The 17,685-nt window shown below is 34.1% G+C and overlaps 1 protein-coding gene across 1 annotated transcript; it reads right to left on the bottom strand.

Moving 5' to 3' along the window:
- Positions 1-5: 5 nt before the first annotated feature.
- Positions 6-7,757, bottom strand: LOC134260991 (monocarboxylate transporter 12-B-like). Its single transcript, XM_062743487.1, has 5 exons — positions 7,657-7,757; positions 3,343-3,486; positions 2,993-3,139; positions 1,833-2,903; positions 6-595 (listed from the first exon to the last, which is right to left on the bottom strand). The coding sequence occupies exons 1-5, from the start codon at positions 7,721-7,723 to the stop codon at positions 486-488; spliced, it is 1,539 nt and encodes a 512-aa protein (XP_062599471.1). The 5' UTR covers positions 7,724-7,757; the 3' UTR covers positions 6-485.
- Between the last annotated feature and the right edge of the window lie 9,928 nt (positions 7,758-17,685).

Raw genomic sequence — 17,685 nt, forward strand, 5'->3', positions numbered from 1 at the left:
TTCTTAGTTAAATACATGGAGATTTACAATTCACTTTTCAGACTTCTATTATATCTAAAGAGGCTATTCTAAGAAAAACTTAATGGATTGCCTTTTCTTCATCCCGGCTTATTCTAAGAAATATGAAGAGACTGGTTGCTTTTTCTTCCTACTGTTGAACATTATTATTTGCGTTATATAATAGACTACAGTGTTGATTGAAGAAAAAGCGTGTGTGGGTAGTTATATTTTTATTTTCACTGGAAATAATTCCTTATATCAGGCATTTAAAAAAAAATACAGGAAGTCAATACTTTCAGATACTGTAAATAAGCAATTTGAGAGTAAAATGCATGTGCTGCAATAGCATTTATTGTACTGTTCATTGTATACAGGTTAAGAACATCAATTTTTTGTTTGGTGACATATACTTCTGGTATCTAAAATCAAACACATTCACACCATAGAGATATTCGCCTATCGTATGAAAATATTCATCCATATTGTCATCTTGAAACACAAGGCTTGAAAAGTAGAATCATTCCCCCAACAATTGAGCATACTCCCATCAAAGAAAATCCTGAAACATAACTTCCAGTGGAGTCTCGTAAAATACCTGAAACAGAATGTTAAAGTCTGTCTATTCAGTGTATTAAAATATTTACCTCTCAATCATATTTAAAAATAAAAAACTACCTGTACTTCGTAAAATGCCATGCTTTTTTTATTAAAATTAATATATCTTGCACCAGCGAAAAAGCTTAACAATTATACATAAAACTAGAGCAAAGCTCGTTGCAAAGCAGCGAGTAAGTCTTCCGTCCTGTTTTGACCGGAAGTGACGTCAACAAAAGAAAACAATGAGCTAAGTCGTCTCCAGTCACTTTATTATTTCAATTTTGCATCAAAACCATAAAAAATAAGCTATTTTTGGCTATTTCCTGTTTGACCTGAAGTGATGTCGACGGACGGAAAATTAAGTTTTATGCTTCCAGTGACATATGTTACCCAAAAACTTGTTAAGAACGGCAAAAATACATTTTCTGTACTTCCGGTTTGACCGGAAGGGACGTCACCGGACGCATTTTGACGACTTCAATAGATTAAGCTTGACATTTTGAACAACTTTGCTTCTTGGACGTATTACAAATTCTCAATACTTTTTGAGATATATGGAAAAAATTTTGGCCCCTCTAGCTCCCTTAATTTAGGGGTCAGCCCTTTCTTCGAGATATCATTTGAAAGAAATGCACAAATTTTGTTCTATATGTTTTAACAAAATATTTTTAGTTTAGAAGATAAAAAGCAAAATATGTGTAAATTTTCGCTCTTTTAGGCGTTCTAATTTTTGACCCCTATATAGCACCGTTTTGAATAGTGGAATCGAAAAATAAAAACCGCTATGCGCAACTTCAATCCTTCTATTGTGTAAAATCAGTAAAATTTTTGCTCCAGCTTTTGCCATCTCCAAGCCTTTGTCTGGAAATGAAAGCCTATAAATTTTCGTTTAAAGGGAAATAACTCAAAACCGGAAGTGAATTTTTGGAATGCTAGACAAAATTCTGATAGAGTTTAGTAACGTCTATAAACTCCGAAAATTTGATCAAAATCCATTGAGAAATGAGTGAAATATTAAGCCTCAAAGTTGGCGTCTAGGAAAAGGAAAAAAAAAGAATAATAAGAATAATCTTAATCATCAGAATCAGTAGAAGGTCTTCCGTTGGAAACGGAAGACCTTAATAAAATCTGATAAACAAAAACCAAAAATTATAAATTTATATTCTTGTATTTCATATTGTATTTCTCATTGTAGTGCATTCTTAAGTAAATTCTATTACTTTTCTGTGTCTTACCTACAGCCATTGAAGTCACAGCTATGGATATTCCTCTCGTCACCGCAGCAAATGCTATTCCGTAGTTCAGTTTCTCCAACCCAATAAAATCAACTATCAGGACATTAATCATAGAAAAGTAAACGCCTCCAAACATAGCTTGAAGGATGCCAAAAATCGCTAGATATGTAAAATTTGTAGAAAAAAATGCCATGAAGCATGTAGCTCCATTGGCGATCATCGCAATTGTCATCATATGACGCCTTTCAATTTTCTTGTTATCGGCAATAAATACAAATAAAAATCGGCCCACTAGGTCACTTGCAGCTGAAATGGTTACGAGGATTCCAATCAATTCTGTTTGTAATCCTTGATCCTTAGCAAAAGGTGGAATATAAGTTATAGGAATACTGCAGGCTGCACAGACGAGAAGTGAAGAAGACATTAAGAGGATAAACTGACCATTTTTAAATAAGGAAAAGTCAAATAAAGTAAATAAAAATTGCATACAACAGTTTTTGCTTCTTTCACCTTGATCAAGGTCCTTGTCAATTTCCAATTTTGAATTAGCTATATTTATTCCTTCCATGGAAATTGTCACTGAAATGTTAGCTAAACTTCCCATCAGTTCAGAGGGCTTTACTTGTATGTTTCTGTCATCTTTAGAGCTACTTATACTTTGCTGTGAGTTCCCACTGCCATCAAAACGTTTTGCAATTAGTTTTTCTCCCACTTCATTTTCAATTTCATCTTTTATTCTATCATTTGAAGAAAACTTTTTATCAGAAAGTCCATTAACCATTTTATCGTGGTCAACGTCTTTTTCATCTATGTCTGGAACTGCATTTGCCTTTCTTTCAATCGGCCTCATCAACATCCCAATGGGAATGAAATGAAGAAAAATTCCTCCAGCTATGATGAGCGCCCCTTGCAGGCCATATACTTCAAACAAGTAAGCAAACAAAGGGGGTAAAGCCAATCCGCCGATGCTTCCACCGACATTTGCAATCGCATTAGCCATCCCTCTGCGTTTCTCAAAATATTTTCCAAGGATCAAGGTGGAGGGCGTATGTGCTGTAACCGAAGTTAAAGCTAAAAAAAAGATCCTTATTTAACAATTTTTTCTTGAATTTTGGTGTAAAAATCAATTTTGAAGTACGAGATGTGAATGAGAAACTCACCAAATAAAGTACTTTGGGTGAAGAACAAGACTGAAGACTGAGGGGCAAATGCGTTACCTAGGCTGGAGCCTAGCCCAAACAATGCACCACCGATTATCAAAGACCGCTCACCAAAGAACCGTGTTCCGATTCCCATGACGAGAATAGCTAAAACATAGATATAAGAAATTCGAACAATTTTAATAAAAACATTTAAAAATCTTATTCCTGTTGAATATTGTAAAAAGATACGTCTACAAACCTCAAACCTGTTGATCGGATGGAATTAATTTTCAATACTGAAAAAGAGCTTTAAGCCATAATTTAATTACAAATATGATCAGGGAGAAATAATTAATGAAGATACTTACATAGAACACTTGCTATAATTGTTTGAACAGATAGAACCATAGAAATCACTGACGATGTTGCCGAAAATTTCTTCTGATATTCCACAAAAAATAACCCAAAGGACTTGAACATCCCAAGTATTATTAAATACTCCATGAAACACCCTGTAAGAATTTTAAAATCAATATTTATTTTAATCAAAACGAAAATTCAAGTTAGAAAGATTTGTATATCAATTATTTTTTGTTTGAATAAATTATGGCTACAAAGAATACCTTTCTATATAAATTACTAGTATTAGATTGTGATAATGACAACTCTATTACAGTTTTTTTTTTAAATTTCACAATTTTATTTCAATAGTATATAAACAAAAAAGTGGAGGTAATACCTCCTCAGAGAGGCCCTCATAAATATATCTTCACCTGGGGTGCCAGGAGCTCCCTGAATCAGAAAGAATTAGTACATTTAATATTTGATATACATAAAATAGAACCATTGAAAAAATACAGTTATATGTATAGATAAATAACATAATATTCCACATAAATGTACTTTATATAACATTTTCATTATATATTTAGCATTAAGAAAAAAAAACAAAGTCAATTTCATAAGAGATATTCGCAGGGGGACACCGACGCACAAGAGTCGACATTTCCCCCTACGAAAGTATACCCCAAAGGCTAGGTCACCTTTGGATAAATATATAATATATAATTTCATAATGTTTCTGACAGTTCCTTGATGATATTGAAATCACATTCAATAGTTTTTGATAATTTTGTTATGAAATAGAACTGAGTAAGTGCATTTTTTAAGAAATACAATAAACTCTCATTAGTCGCACTCTCATTCAAAAAGTCTACATTTCATTTAATATTCATAGCGAGCGCAGCGAGCGTGCGAAGCGAAGCTCTTCACTGCGAGCTCTTAAAGCAACACCTGTGCGAAGAGAAAAGTCGGACTACTGCACATTGATTCGATAGAACTTTTTGACGCAGTAATTTGGACCCCCAATGCATCACTTGTTTTAGCTACGTTCTCGCGAGAATCACGGCAAATTTTCAACTAAAAGTTTACTCGCCTTAATTTCATGGTAACATATTGAAGATAAATAGTAAACGAAACGTTCTTCATTAACTTTCAGCACTGTTCAGGTTTTTTTCTTGGTATTGCAACGTACATACGACGTCATGTGACGTCAGAGTCTAGACGCACCAAATGTCACGTGCGGTTTGACGAGCCCGATCTAAATGAAAACAAAAGAAGAGTTTGCGCTCGCTCTAACGGTCGCACCGTCAACATATTATATTTTGTATTGTTTAAAATGAAAGTATTTTTATTACAATATGTTGGAAAACCAATGACAATAATTTTCCATGACACATCTATGTTTAAAAGCAATGTTATTTTACTCATGGGTTTTACTATACTACAATCAAAAATAAGGTGCTTTATGTCCTCCTCTACATTACAAATCGAACAGTTTACACTTAAGTCTTTTTTCCATTTACTAACATACTTATTACAGGCCGGTAAGTTATGCATTAATTTAAAATTAAACTCTGACACATTCCTATCAAATATTTCTTTGACTTTTTCCATGTAAATGTTCTCCCATAAGTGGAAATCATCAATGTTAAATATCTCAGCCCAAAATGTTTCCATTATAGGTTTTTTTTAAGGTTTGGGTAACACAATATTGTAGAAGAATTTAGATCTTTTGCCCTCAGCTTGTTCAAAATATTCTTGAAAGTTGAAGCGAAGTGTGGATTACATTTATTTGCTTTACATTGTAGGTTTATTTTTGGGATATGTTTTAAATGCACTTTTCACAATCAAGTACTCACAAAGGTATTTTTGGGAACACGTTAATTTTTCTTCAATTTCATTTATTGTTTTAAACCCTTGTTCATTAAAGAGATCATTAACATATTCAAAACCACTTTTGATCCAGTTTGAAAGAAACAGTGGGTTTTCTTTATAAGTTATGGTTTTGTTAAACCATTTACTCTGTAGCTGGAATTTTTCCTGATTGATTTGTTTACATTCACTGAATGCACATATTACTTCTTTATAAAACAGTGGGAGACATTTGATTCTGAAGTCTTGTATTTTGGTGATATTTGTATTCAACAAATAAGAGATATCTAAATTACATCTTCCTAAACAAGGGTAATTTTCTAACTTATCTAATTCACCTTTCTTGTGTATAAGAGAGAGAACTGAACATTTCTGTGTTGAGGTCAGCTCTTCATCGATATATATTTCAGATATAGCTTCGAACAGAAAATAACGAATGTTTTTCCAAAGTATTTTATAAAACTCGACAGGCAGCCCATCGAGACCTGGTGATTTATTATTTTTCATTCCAAGTACTGCCTCTGAAAATTCTTGCAAAGTGGGAAATTTTTCACAATCTTTTTTTTTTTTTATCTTTTTTCTGACAAAATAGATAATATATATAGTTGTTCTAGATATGCCTTGATACTTTCATTTGGTACATCGTTTGAAGAGTATAAATTTTCATAAAAATTACACAACTGGTTTAAGATTTCATTTTATTTTTACAAAAGTCGTACCTGCAGATGTTATTTTATTAATAACGTTTTTAGACTGATGCTTATTTTCAAGTCTTAAGAAGTAAGATGAATTTTTTTCTCCTTCATCTATCCATTTAGCTCTTGATCTTATTTGTGCTCCTTTTCCTTGTTTTCATATAGTTTATCGAGTTCATTTTCTAATTCTTTTTTATGTAACAAGTTGATATTTAAATAATGTTGATTCTCTATTTGTTCAAGTTCGTTTTCTATTTTTAGTTTTTTTTTTGTGTGTTTCTACTTTTTTCCTTGCAAAATTTTAAGCTGAGATGTTTTATTTTTAATTTAATCAGTTCCCGCTTAATTTTCGGATTTTCTTCTAGTTTAATATCATCTGGTAAGTTCGTTAAAAAAGAATTTATCGTTTCGCAATAGCTTGATGCAAGAAGCACAAATGTATTTAATTTCCAATATCCCTTTCTCCTACTATTCGATGAATTTTCACATTTAAATATAATAGCAATATGATCACTCATACTTGCATTTGAGACTGATGGTGGCCTACGCAAATAGATATTTTCTGGCTTGTAACAAAATTTTTTGTTAAAAAATACAAAGTTTATTCTGCTTTTTGGAGTGTTCCTTCCGTCACACCAAGTATAACCATTTTTATCTGTTTTTAAAGTTTTCCTTAAATCAACAGGATCAAAATGAAAATGTAAATTTTCAAAATGTTTGAACTTCTGTCGTTATCTTTTAAAATATCACAATTAAAATCGCCCAGTAGAATAATATTTTCGTCATTCATACAGTATTTTGAAATCCACCTAAGACATTTTCCTAACAAAAGTCAACCCTACAATTTTTGGTATTCGTTGTATATATATTTACAATTGTAATAATTCTACTATCGTGTTCAATGTTTAACAATATCATTCTACCGTCTGCTGATTTATGCTGATTTATGAGTTTAAAATGAAATTTTTCATTAATTAAAATTGAAACACATTTGCTTTGTGATGATGCGGAAAAACAGTGAAAGGATGTACCATTCCATCTTGAGTTATACATATATTCTCTCTCAAGTACAAAATGAGTTTCTTGTAAAAAAAGCAATATCACAATTACTATCATTTAACCAATCATATAAAATTTATTGTTTTCAAGGAATCCAAACCGGTACCCCAGTATAGGTCGTAAACAGAAAGGGGAAAACGTTGTATCGGGTCTGGAGGATGTAAGAAGATCTTTCATATCTTTGAGTTGATCTATCTTAGCGCACAAGATTTGCTCCATGACGTCATCGGCGTCGTTTCTCCATTCAGGGGTACTGGTAACTGTATTACCTATTAACTTGCATTGTAGAGCTGACTCTGTTACAGTTAAACCTTTTTAGTTCAATACTCATGTATACAATCAGGGATGTTTATTTCACATTCCCATTTTTCAATCCCCAAAATTCTTTAAGATAATCTTACACGATTTTAATAGACTTTGTGTCGAATATCAGTTTTATATCATGACGCAATAAAACGTGATATGCTAAAATTATTAAGTTTAAAATTATCATTCTTAATAAATTGTTAATAATGATTTGACATATTTACATATTTATCTGAAACAATCGATCTCTATCTTATATATCTTATCAGTATTAATACACTGTATGTACTACTAGTATTTTCCCCTATATCTTTTGCACATTTGTCTTCTTTAAGTACCGTTGGCTTTACACTAAACCAAGTACAATCCTTGATAAAATTTTTTTTTAAATTTTGTTTAAAGACTTACCAAACAGGACAACCCATGCCCAGCCTTTGTCAACAGATGATGATGTACTTTTCCGAAAATGAAACATTATCCTCACCAGTATTCCTACACACTACAGTGCATAAAGTTGCATGCCACAAATGTAATATTCTTAAAATAATTGAAGCATTAAATTAATGTAGGGATTTACTAACTAGATCATTGTGACTTTTTAATCGTATCATCTTCTATTTTAGCTATGTCGTCACCTTGTAAAGTAAATAATGATATCAGAATACGTTAAAACAGGTCAGAAACCGTAACGTTTTGTGGGAAAGAAATTTATCTTGTCCCTAGGAAGGATTAGGTAAAAATACATCAATAAAAATTGAAGATAAAGGCGGGATTATCAGTTTATGCAAATGCACACAATCATCATAGCAAAACTAGAATTTCAGAAAATAATACATTTTTTTCTAATCTAATTATTTAAGAGGAATGTTTTAAAACAGGAAATTTAATACATAAGACTTTTTAAAGTGAGAATCCATCCTTTTAAATTTTCCTTTGCCAATGCACCAGTAGACATTTTTGATGGGTATATGTGTAAATCCTTTTGGTTCTGGAGTTCCAACATGAGTTCTTCAAAGTAAACTGCCTGAAAACTGCCTGAAAACTATTTCTTATTTTACATAAAGAAGCAAAATAATAATTCTTTTAAGTGAAATTACATGGAGATTTTCAATTCACTTTTCAGACTTCTATATACTTCTATTTATTCATATAGAGAAAATTCAACACCATCAAAAGTTAATAATTATTTATTTGTATGTGGTGAGTATTGTCGTGGCATTATTCGTGGGTCGCAACACAAATCAACACAACATTGGCAGACCCACTTCAGCATCAACAACAAATCAATCAATCATCAATGAAATTCAGCAAATATAAACAAATTAACCACCTCGGGTAATCCGCGGACGGTTATTTAGTTAATCTTTACTAATTTACATCAGGGACCTATATACTAAGTATAAAGACCCCTGTTTACATACACAATCTGCAAATAATTATTTAATACAAAATGCAGTTTTTCTCCAATTTATCAAACCCAGTAACACAGCAATGCAGTTCCCATCAACACAACATTTTCACTCGATCAGTGTCAGCCATTAGTCAACAATTATTTCCCATTAACAGTACTTAGTTAACATATCAGCTGATTTTAGTGTGCGTAAACGCCAAATGGCTGCAAACGAGTAAACGTTTGCAGTCACCCCACAAGGGAGCACCAAGTCAACTGACCCACGACAATACTCATTGGCGTCGGAAGCAAATTGAAAGGGGGGGGGGGCTATGTCTAAAAAAAAATTTGTACCTTCAAAAAACCTGTCAAGCAAAAAAGAAAAGAAAGAAAAAATGTCCATTTCCCTAACATGAAAATCCTATTTCGTGGAGGGGGGGGGGGGGGTGTAGGTTCGAACTTCAGTACCAACACTTTTTTCCAAACACCACCACTTTCCCCATTTTTACCCTATACTAAGACATATCTGTGGAAAGTGGGGGGCCTAAACCTCCGAAGATATGTTCATTGTCTATACCAAGTATATATTTGGAAAAAAAAGTGGGGGGGGGGGCTAAGCCCCCCCTCCCCCGGTTCCGACGCCTATGATACTGAACTTCCCTACTTATTCCCTTCCAGATGGACTGATTCTAACTTTATCCGGAAGTATACCCCTTGTACCCTTGAGATTTTCATCTACCTGCGCCCCCCCCCCCCCCATTATTTCTAAAGAACAACCCAATTCATATGAGCAGTGGCTGGCCCTATTCTAAAGGAATGTGTTTTAAATTTTCCCCTATCCCTATAACTTTTTTTAGAATATTAAACTGATACTGGATAATAGGCTTTCATCCATAATGACAAACCAATGGTCCTTTGATTTTTATCCACAAGAGACAAATACTTAGACATGCACCTAACAGTGCATATATTTATTTATCGCAGAACTTGTATGCAAATATGACACAACAAATTAAAAGTTTAAAGTTTACTTGTGGCAAATTTTTGGCCGCGGTGGAAATAAGTACATTAATTATAATTGAAACAACATATAACTGCAAGGGGATGCCAGTTAGCAAGAGTAAGTCCCAAGCACACAACATATTTACATTTTATGAGATATTAATGACAAATTACATCAACAATCAACGTTAGATCAACATTTCAACATTATCAACAACTTCATTGTATTATCAACATCAACATCAAATTGTCAATATTTCAATGACTTTCAATTTGTCTTTCATCAACATCAAAATCAACAACTGTATTTTTCAATGACAACATGTTTACAATCAATTATGAAGGGATGCCAACAGCACCGGGTTGATTCGCATGTGTGTCAGCATCCCCCACAATATGCAATGCTACATTTCCGTAAGTTTTTATTTCCGGCATTGAACTTCAGTGGTTCTTCCGCAGCACCCATTCAGAAAGGAAATCAACTCCTGGGCTTTCCAACCCGACAATAGAGGTAGTTGTGTTGTTGACCAAAAGGAATTCACCAGTGCTACAAAATATAAAGTACCTGGCAGTAAAACATTTCAATCAACAGGTTTAAACGTATGCAGAATGGGTAGGGTGGGAGGGATTTCTTGTTGTGTTCCTACGTCTCAGCCTCGCTTCGTCATGATGTAAAAGGTCGATAACTCTTCCGAAAAAACTAAGGTTTGCAATTTCGCAATGAAAGGTTAAATAATAACTGCGCCTGCGATAACGGCGCATATCCAGCAGACTGCGCTGGGATATGCAGAATTATCGCAGAACTTGTATGCAAAGATGACACAACAAATTAAAAATTTAAAGTTTACTTGTGGCAAATTTTTGGCCGCGGTGGAAATAAGTACATTAATTATAATTGAAACAACATACAACTGCAAGGGGATGCCAGTTAGCAAGAGCAAGCCCCAAGCACACAACATATTTACATTTTATGAGACATTAATGACAAATTACATCAACAATCAACGTTAGATCAACATTTCAACATTATCAACAACTTCATTGTATTATCAACATCAACATCAAATTGTCAATATTTCAATGACTTTCAGTTTGTCTTTCATCAACATCAAAATCAACAATTGTATTTTTCAATGACAACATGTTTACAATCAATTATGAAGGGACGCCAACAGCACCGGGTTGATTCGCATGTGTGTCAGCATCCCCCACAATATGCAATGCTACATTTCCGTAAGTTTTTATTTCCGGCATGGAACTTGAGTGGTTCTTCCGCCACAAGATCGGAAGATCTCGCCAACAAGGGGGGTCCCTTATACGACCATCAGCACTTACTACTTCATACTGTAAAGTGAAACCCCCATGTTGGCAAGAACCACTCAAACTGCATAAAATTCCACCGCGGACCCAAAAACTCATAGAATTTCAACACTTTCCTGGATTCTCTTAACTGGACAGGAAACACCCTGAGTTGCTAGTATTGTCCACGTAGCCCTTTGCATATTGATAAGTTTTTGAGGAACGAACAGTAATTTCCAACATGTTTTGAGAAATATTTATGTCAGTAATTGCCAAGAGGGAGGCTGTTGTGTTACCCTTTGTTAATGAGAATTCTCCAACCCTTAGTAGAGCGTAATATGCAAGAGAACATGCTGCAGCAAAAAGACAAGCTTCGTACTTACTATTATAAATTGTTTGTAAGCTCGGGATAATATTATTCAAAATTTCTGTTGTAATTGGCCTGCGTTGATCTGAAGTGGGCTGTGTTCTCCTAAAACCTTCTAGTAGTTTAGAGACTATGTATGCTTTGGATGGGTCTACGAAAAACTGGGTTTTACATTTGAAACTTATTGCCGATATGTAATTGCGAGCTGTGGATGATGAGTACCCTTTAACTGACAAATAACCTAAAAACCTGATAATATGCTGCAAGTCTGGTGGCCAGACTTGAGTAATCCCCTGACTGTTACAGAATGTTTCGAATGCTTTGTGCCCTACGGCATGGGCCTGACTCGTGTTAGATGCCAGAGAAGACTTTAAAAGGTGATCTACTTCAATGTCCAAAGTAATTTGAGGAATTCGGGTGGTATTGGGACTGGGTTGACTTCGGCGTCCGGCATTTCTTGATGAAAACGAGGCCACTGCATCTGCGGCATTATTGTTTTTACCCTCAATGTGTTGTGCTCTAAATGATATGTTATTTTCCATCAGAGCCAATATCATGGGGCGAAGAAGTGACATTACTCTATCTGACCTAGATGATTGGTTATTTATTACATTAACTAATGCCATGTTGTCTATATGGAGTATGATTTTTTTATTCCGCAACTGGTTTTTCCAGCACATTATTGACAAAACTATTGGTACTAGTTCCAAAAATATTATGTCTGACATAATGTTCATGTTTTTCCACCCTGGAGGCCATTTAAGGAATGCCCATTTTTTTCCTTATATGGCCCCACAGCCCAGATCTGCATTTCCTGCACTATCTGTGTACAAGTGTAAGCTGGAATCCAAGTCCCAATGGTTTTGTTGAAAGTATGTTGACCCATTAAAATTTTCAAGAAAGCTAAGCCAAACTTGAAGGTCTTGTTTAACGGCAGATGTAATGCGAATATAGTGATGGGTTTTTTTTTATCCCTATCATTGCGTTATAAAATCGCTTATTGAATGCCCTACTTCCTCTAATTGTTTTGCTGACAAAATGTAATTTACCTACCATTGACTGCATTTGTTTCAGTGTGATTTTCTCCCTTTTCATGATGTCTTTCAGCAATACTTGTAATTCCTCCAGCGTTTCATTGGGGATTTTAATTGTTTGTGATACAGTGTCAATGACCAATCCGAGATAGGTAAGGGCAGTACAAGGGCCTTCTGTTTTATCATTATTAAGAGGGATACCTAATTCTTCACATAATTCCTTAAAGGTTCTCATGAATTGAGAACACTGGTTAGAGTTGCTGACCCCTATGAAGATAAAATCGTCAAGGTAATGATGTATTGTATTGACCCCTGTCCTAACCCTAACTGCTCATTCCAAGAAGGTTGTTAATTTCTCAAAAATGCTGCAAGAGATTGAACAACCAAATGGGAGGCACTTATCTACAAAGTAGTTACCCTGAAAATAAAACCCTAACAAGTGAAAGTCTTCTTTCCCCACCCTAAGCAGACGAAAAGCGCTTTTTATATCCATTTTTCCTAGCCAAGCACCCTTTCCCACCCTGCCAATGGTGTCAACTACCTGATCAAATGATGTATAGTGAACCGAAGTGTTTTTAGGGTCAGTGTACGAGTTGATACTTTCATCAGTAGTACTTGTACCTACAGTATCTTGAACAGGCTGTTCTGTGATCCTGTTTGCTTCCGGTGGGGGCACTGGTGCCGGTGATGGCGTTGTCACGACCTCTATAGGAGTATGGCTGTGTGTGGTGACTGTACCAGTGGTTTGGGGTGGGGCCGATGATGTGGCTGTGGCTGCTGCTGGTCTGGCATACGGACTATTCGTCTTCCGATATTTCCGTGGTGGCATATTTTATGTTTTTCCTACAATAATCTCTACACGTGAAAGTTTGTTGTTTTTTTTAAATAAATTAATTAATTAACGTTAGCGATTAAGCAATTAAGGCATTAATATTTCCTTCGATTTATGATTATCTTTATTCATTTTCCTGTTCTAAATTAAAATAGATCTTTTGAACAAATGCGATTCAGCATGTGCTACTTTCCTTGGGCTTTGTGAATGGAAACTTTTGAACTTCGGCATCATATTTTTTTTGTCATCCACTAAGAATCATCGCAAATCCCGAGAAAGTAACACCTTACCGTTTTCAAATAAAATTTGGAACGGTACCGCCTATCTTATGGTTAAAAAGTCAATTTCTATTTCTTGTTGTGTTCCTACGTCTCAGCCTCGCTTCGTCATGATGTAAAAGGACGATAACTCTTCCGAAAAAACTAAGGTTTGCAATTTCGCAATGAAAGGTTAAATAATAACTGCGCCTGCGATAACGGCGCATATCCAGCAGACTGCGCTGGGATATGCAGAAATATTACTGCATAACATTGACTTCTTACCTAGTTACTCACTAACCATGTTGAACACAGTTAATAGTCAAGAGCATTATATACGGAACGCCGTCACTGCCTTATAGCAGAACACTACACTTACATTGTGTCAACTTTTCATTACATTATGTCAACACTTTGTGACATTTACTTACAGTACTATTGCATTGAGTCAACTTTCCATTATATTATGTCAACTCTTTACGACATTTACACACACTACTATTGTGTTATGCTAACTTTCCATTACATTATGTTAAGTCTTTATAACATTTACACACACTACTGTTGCGTTATGTCAACTTACCATTACATTATGTTAAGTCTTTATGGCATTAACTCGCACTTCATTTACATTGCGTCAACCTTCCATTGCATTATATCAGCTCTTTATGACATTAAGTCAAAACAATTTTACGCGGTGTAAAGATGTTTTTATATAATTTCAACTCATTATTACATTATGTGCACTCTCTACTAATTGGTCTAAGTAGTTCATTACATGATGTGAATTTATCTTTAATTCAATATCAAGTCGCTATAACTCGATGTCAGAATTTCATTACATGATGGAAAAAAATTGTCACATGTGGCCAATTCTTTACTATATTGTGTCATCAATATGCTACATGACGAGGGGAATCTATTACATGATGTCAATTTTCCCTTACTTTTTGACAAATCATTATTATGTTATGCCATTGTATCTTTACATTGTGTCTAAAATGCTTAAGCCTCTTGTCATTATATCTTTAAATATTTCAACAATTTCGTTTTGTGTTTTCAATATTTCATGCACATATATTAAACATGCAAATAATTTAAATTAAACATATCAAATATTAAATTAAACACAAGACTAAATTAATCCTTAATTAAATATCAGGTTAAATTTATAAATAGGATCATGTTCCCATGGAATCTTTTCTGACGATTGTTTTTTTTTAACGTCAATATTCAATGGCCGTTTAATAATTTAATAATTAATCATTTTGTTAAGTCTGAAACTTCTGATCTAACTACAAAACACTGTCCTAAGCTTTTTATCAGTCTTTAACCCTCCTTTTTTTAAAAAAAAAAAGTGTATGCACATCGTATTTCATACGTGCACTGGTGGGTCGGTGGGGAGAGGGGGGATCCCGCCCTCCCATATTTACTGACCAAAATATGCATGAAATTAATCAATAGATTTTACTTTGTAGGAAATTGCATTAAGCTTAGTTTTATATAAAGTATAACTAAAATAAGTTGAAACGCTTTATGAAAAAAAAATCTAAAGCCTGAGAGCTTCCGGGCTTTCACCCCCTGGTCCCCAACTTAGACACCATATCGTCCCCCTACAGCTACTCTTTTCAAGAACCCAAGATCGCCACTGATATAAGCCCATGTTTACTAGGGCATGGTCAATTAATTTAAGTGAGGGACTGGTAGATTTTTGTAACAGAATTCTGATCCTGGAATGGTTGAAAAATGACTAATTCCAGTGACGTTGCATCGTTTTTGACAGTTGGGGAGGTTTGTCAGCCAGAAAAAAAAGTCTAAGAAAAAGCAAAAAAAATCCATACTGGAAAGTCCTATTTCGGGTGAAAGGGGGTCCAACTTCGATCAGTCAGAAAAAAAAATTCCAAATATATTACGTTACCCTTATACTTCAGCAAAAAGTGGGGCTGAATTTCAATGAACATTTTCTATGATAAAGTTATATCAGAGGAAGTTAACCCCCCCCCCCTTCATATAACGTGTCTGTAATTCGTCCTAATAAATCAGGACCCCCCCCCCTTCCCAGTCGTGAAAACACGGTTATCAACTTTGACATAATGTAAATGTATTTTACAGCACGTAATGAACATTTGTAATCAACATGATAAAGAATTAACACAATGTAAAGATAGTTTTAAATCACATAAGAAAGAGTTAACATATCCTTATTAAATATCCACATAAAGGAATGGAGTTTTGACATAATGTAATAAAGTGTTGACATAATATGGAACGCCGGGACTGTCTCCATAATAGATGTTCACATTATGTTATAGACCTTTTTACATCACGTAATGAAGCACTGACATAAAGGTAAGATGTATTCACCTCACATTGTGATGACCTCGGCGTAAAATAAAGATACATTAACATCACGTAATAATGATTTGTTATAATAGAAATATACACTCACATAAGGGAATGGACTTTGACTTAACGTATTGATAAATTTAATCATAGAACACATGTAAAACGAAATTAACTTGACGTAATGCAATTTTGACCTCATATATTAAAGAAATGAAATAATATAAAGAAACATTCATTTCACGTAATAAAGTTTAAACACAATGTAAACATATTTTCACTTCACATAATGAACTTTGGTCTTCAAGTTATAAAGTGCCGACATAATGGAAGAATGTGTTTACTTCATGTAATGAAGCATTGACATGATGTAAAGATATTTTTTACATCACCCCATTAAAAATTGACATAACGTAAAGATATATTCACATCACGTAATGATAATTGACACAATGAATGCATAGATTTATGCTATAAGGCAGTAATGGCGTTCCATAATTATACCTTGATCAGGTTCAGTTTTTGTGTCTGCAATCAGTATTATTACTGCAATGATCAACATTTCTGGGTGTAAAAGCAAAGTATACTGCAAACCATGCATAATTAAAAAACAAAACCAAAAGATTAATAAATGTTAATGAAGAAAGGTTAGATTCATATATAATTATATGTACCTAATGTGGGAACAACTTGCACATTTTTTTTAATAATCATGTGCTTGAAATGGTAAAAAAAAACTTAACATGTGGCCGTTTTATACTTGAATGTACTGCATTGTCAACATTACTTTACTACCTATACCTCTGACCTAGATTTATATACTGTAATATTTTACATTATTTCCTATGTAGCTTGTAATACGAGCTTTGATTGGTTACAAAGTCGGGTGTAAATATCCGTGCAACCGACTTGAGCCGGGTGTAAATAAAACATGACGTCACAATGCATACATTCTCTATGATAAAAACCAAATAACATGACGTCACTAAGCATTGTAGTACGTAGTTATTTAAACGATAGATTGAGACACACTCTGATGTTTACAAAGCATATTTATGGGTGTAAAGGAAATAAATTCGTTATCCAGGTCCAATCAAGGGTGTACGGGGATTTACCCCGGGTTGTATTCCATACACCCTTCGGCCTTCGGCCTCAGGGTGTATGGAATAAAACCCGGGTAAATCCCCGTACACCCTTGATTGAAACTGGATAACTAATACTATCCTCATGTTCCATAAATTTAGAGGATTTTGAGTGAATAAATGAACCTGAACTTTATCTGAAGAATTTTTTTTTATACTTACACTGAAAACTAATGGCAGCAACATACATTGTATGACCTATCTGCTAAATATGAAGAGCATGAACATGACAAGAATGTAACTTACTGCACTATTTGACTTAAAAATCGTGGTCACATTTGTTCCCTATTAAAGAATTAATGAAAGTTTTTAAATGATAGTACTACAATTTTGTATTTGTGGACAAAGATGCCTCCAGTAATCTTTTTACTTTAAGCCCATGACCATTCTCACAAATTCCTCGGTAAGCTTTGTGGTGTCTCTTTTGTCCTTGGTGCAAGGACCCTGAAATGCCTCTACAGTTTATGAGAAATTGCTCCTGCTATTGAAAACACCTGGTATCTGCGTACTTTAAAAACAATTTTATACATAATGTGTTATACATTATGTGTTGACACATAATCTTAATCCATAGTACTTCTTGATTCATAATTTTGACAATAACACTTACCACTGCAATGTTATCAATGTATATTAAAATGTTATACATGTATACCATTGAAATTTTGTAAGAACTTTAACCACATCTACCAGTAACTTTCCATGCCTGTTGAAATTCAAATGAAGTGATTAGGCCTAAGGTTTGGATGCCCACTCGTTACATCACACATT

The sequence above is a fragment of the Saccostrea cucullata genome, unplaced genomic scaffold (genome assembly GCF_032062105.1).
Source record: "Saccostrea cucullata isolate Sc308-1 unplaced genomic scaffold, CSIRO_AGI_Scuc_v1 ctg603, whole genome shotgun sequence".
Lineage (NCBI taxonomy): Eukaryota > Metazoa > Mollusca > Bivalvia > Ostreida > Ostreidae > Saccostrea > Saccostrea cuccullata.

Coding starts and splice junctions, on each gene's coding strand:
- LOC134260991 (XM_062743487.1), bottom strand. CDS start 7,723: ATGTTTCATTTTCGGAAAAGTACATCATCATCTGTTGACAAAGGCTGG. Junction 3,487..7,656: donor GGCATGGGTTGTCCTGTTTG/GTAAGTCTTTAA, acceptor AAATTCTTACAG/GGTGTTTCATGGAGTATTTA. Junction 3,140..3,342: donor AATTATAGCAAGTGTTCTAT/GTAAGTATCTTC, acceptor TCTATGTTTTAG/CTATTCTCGTCATGGGAATC.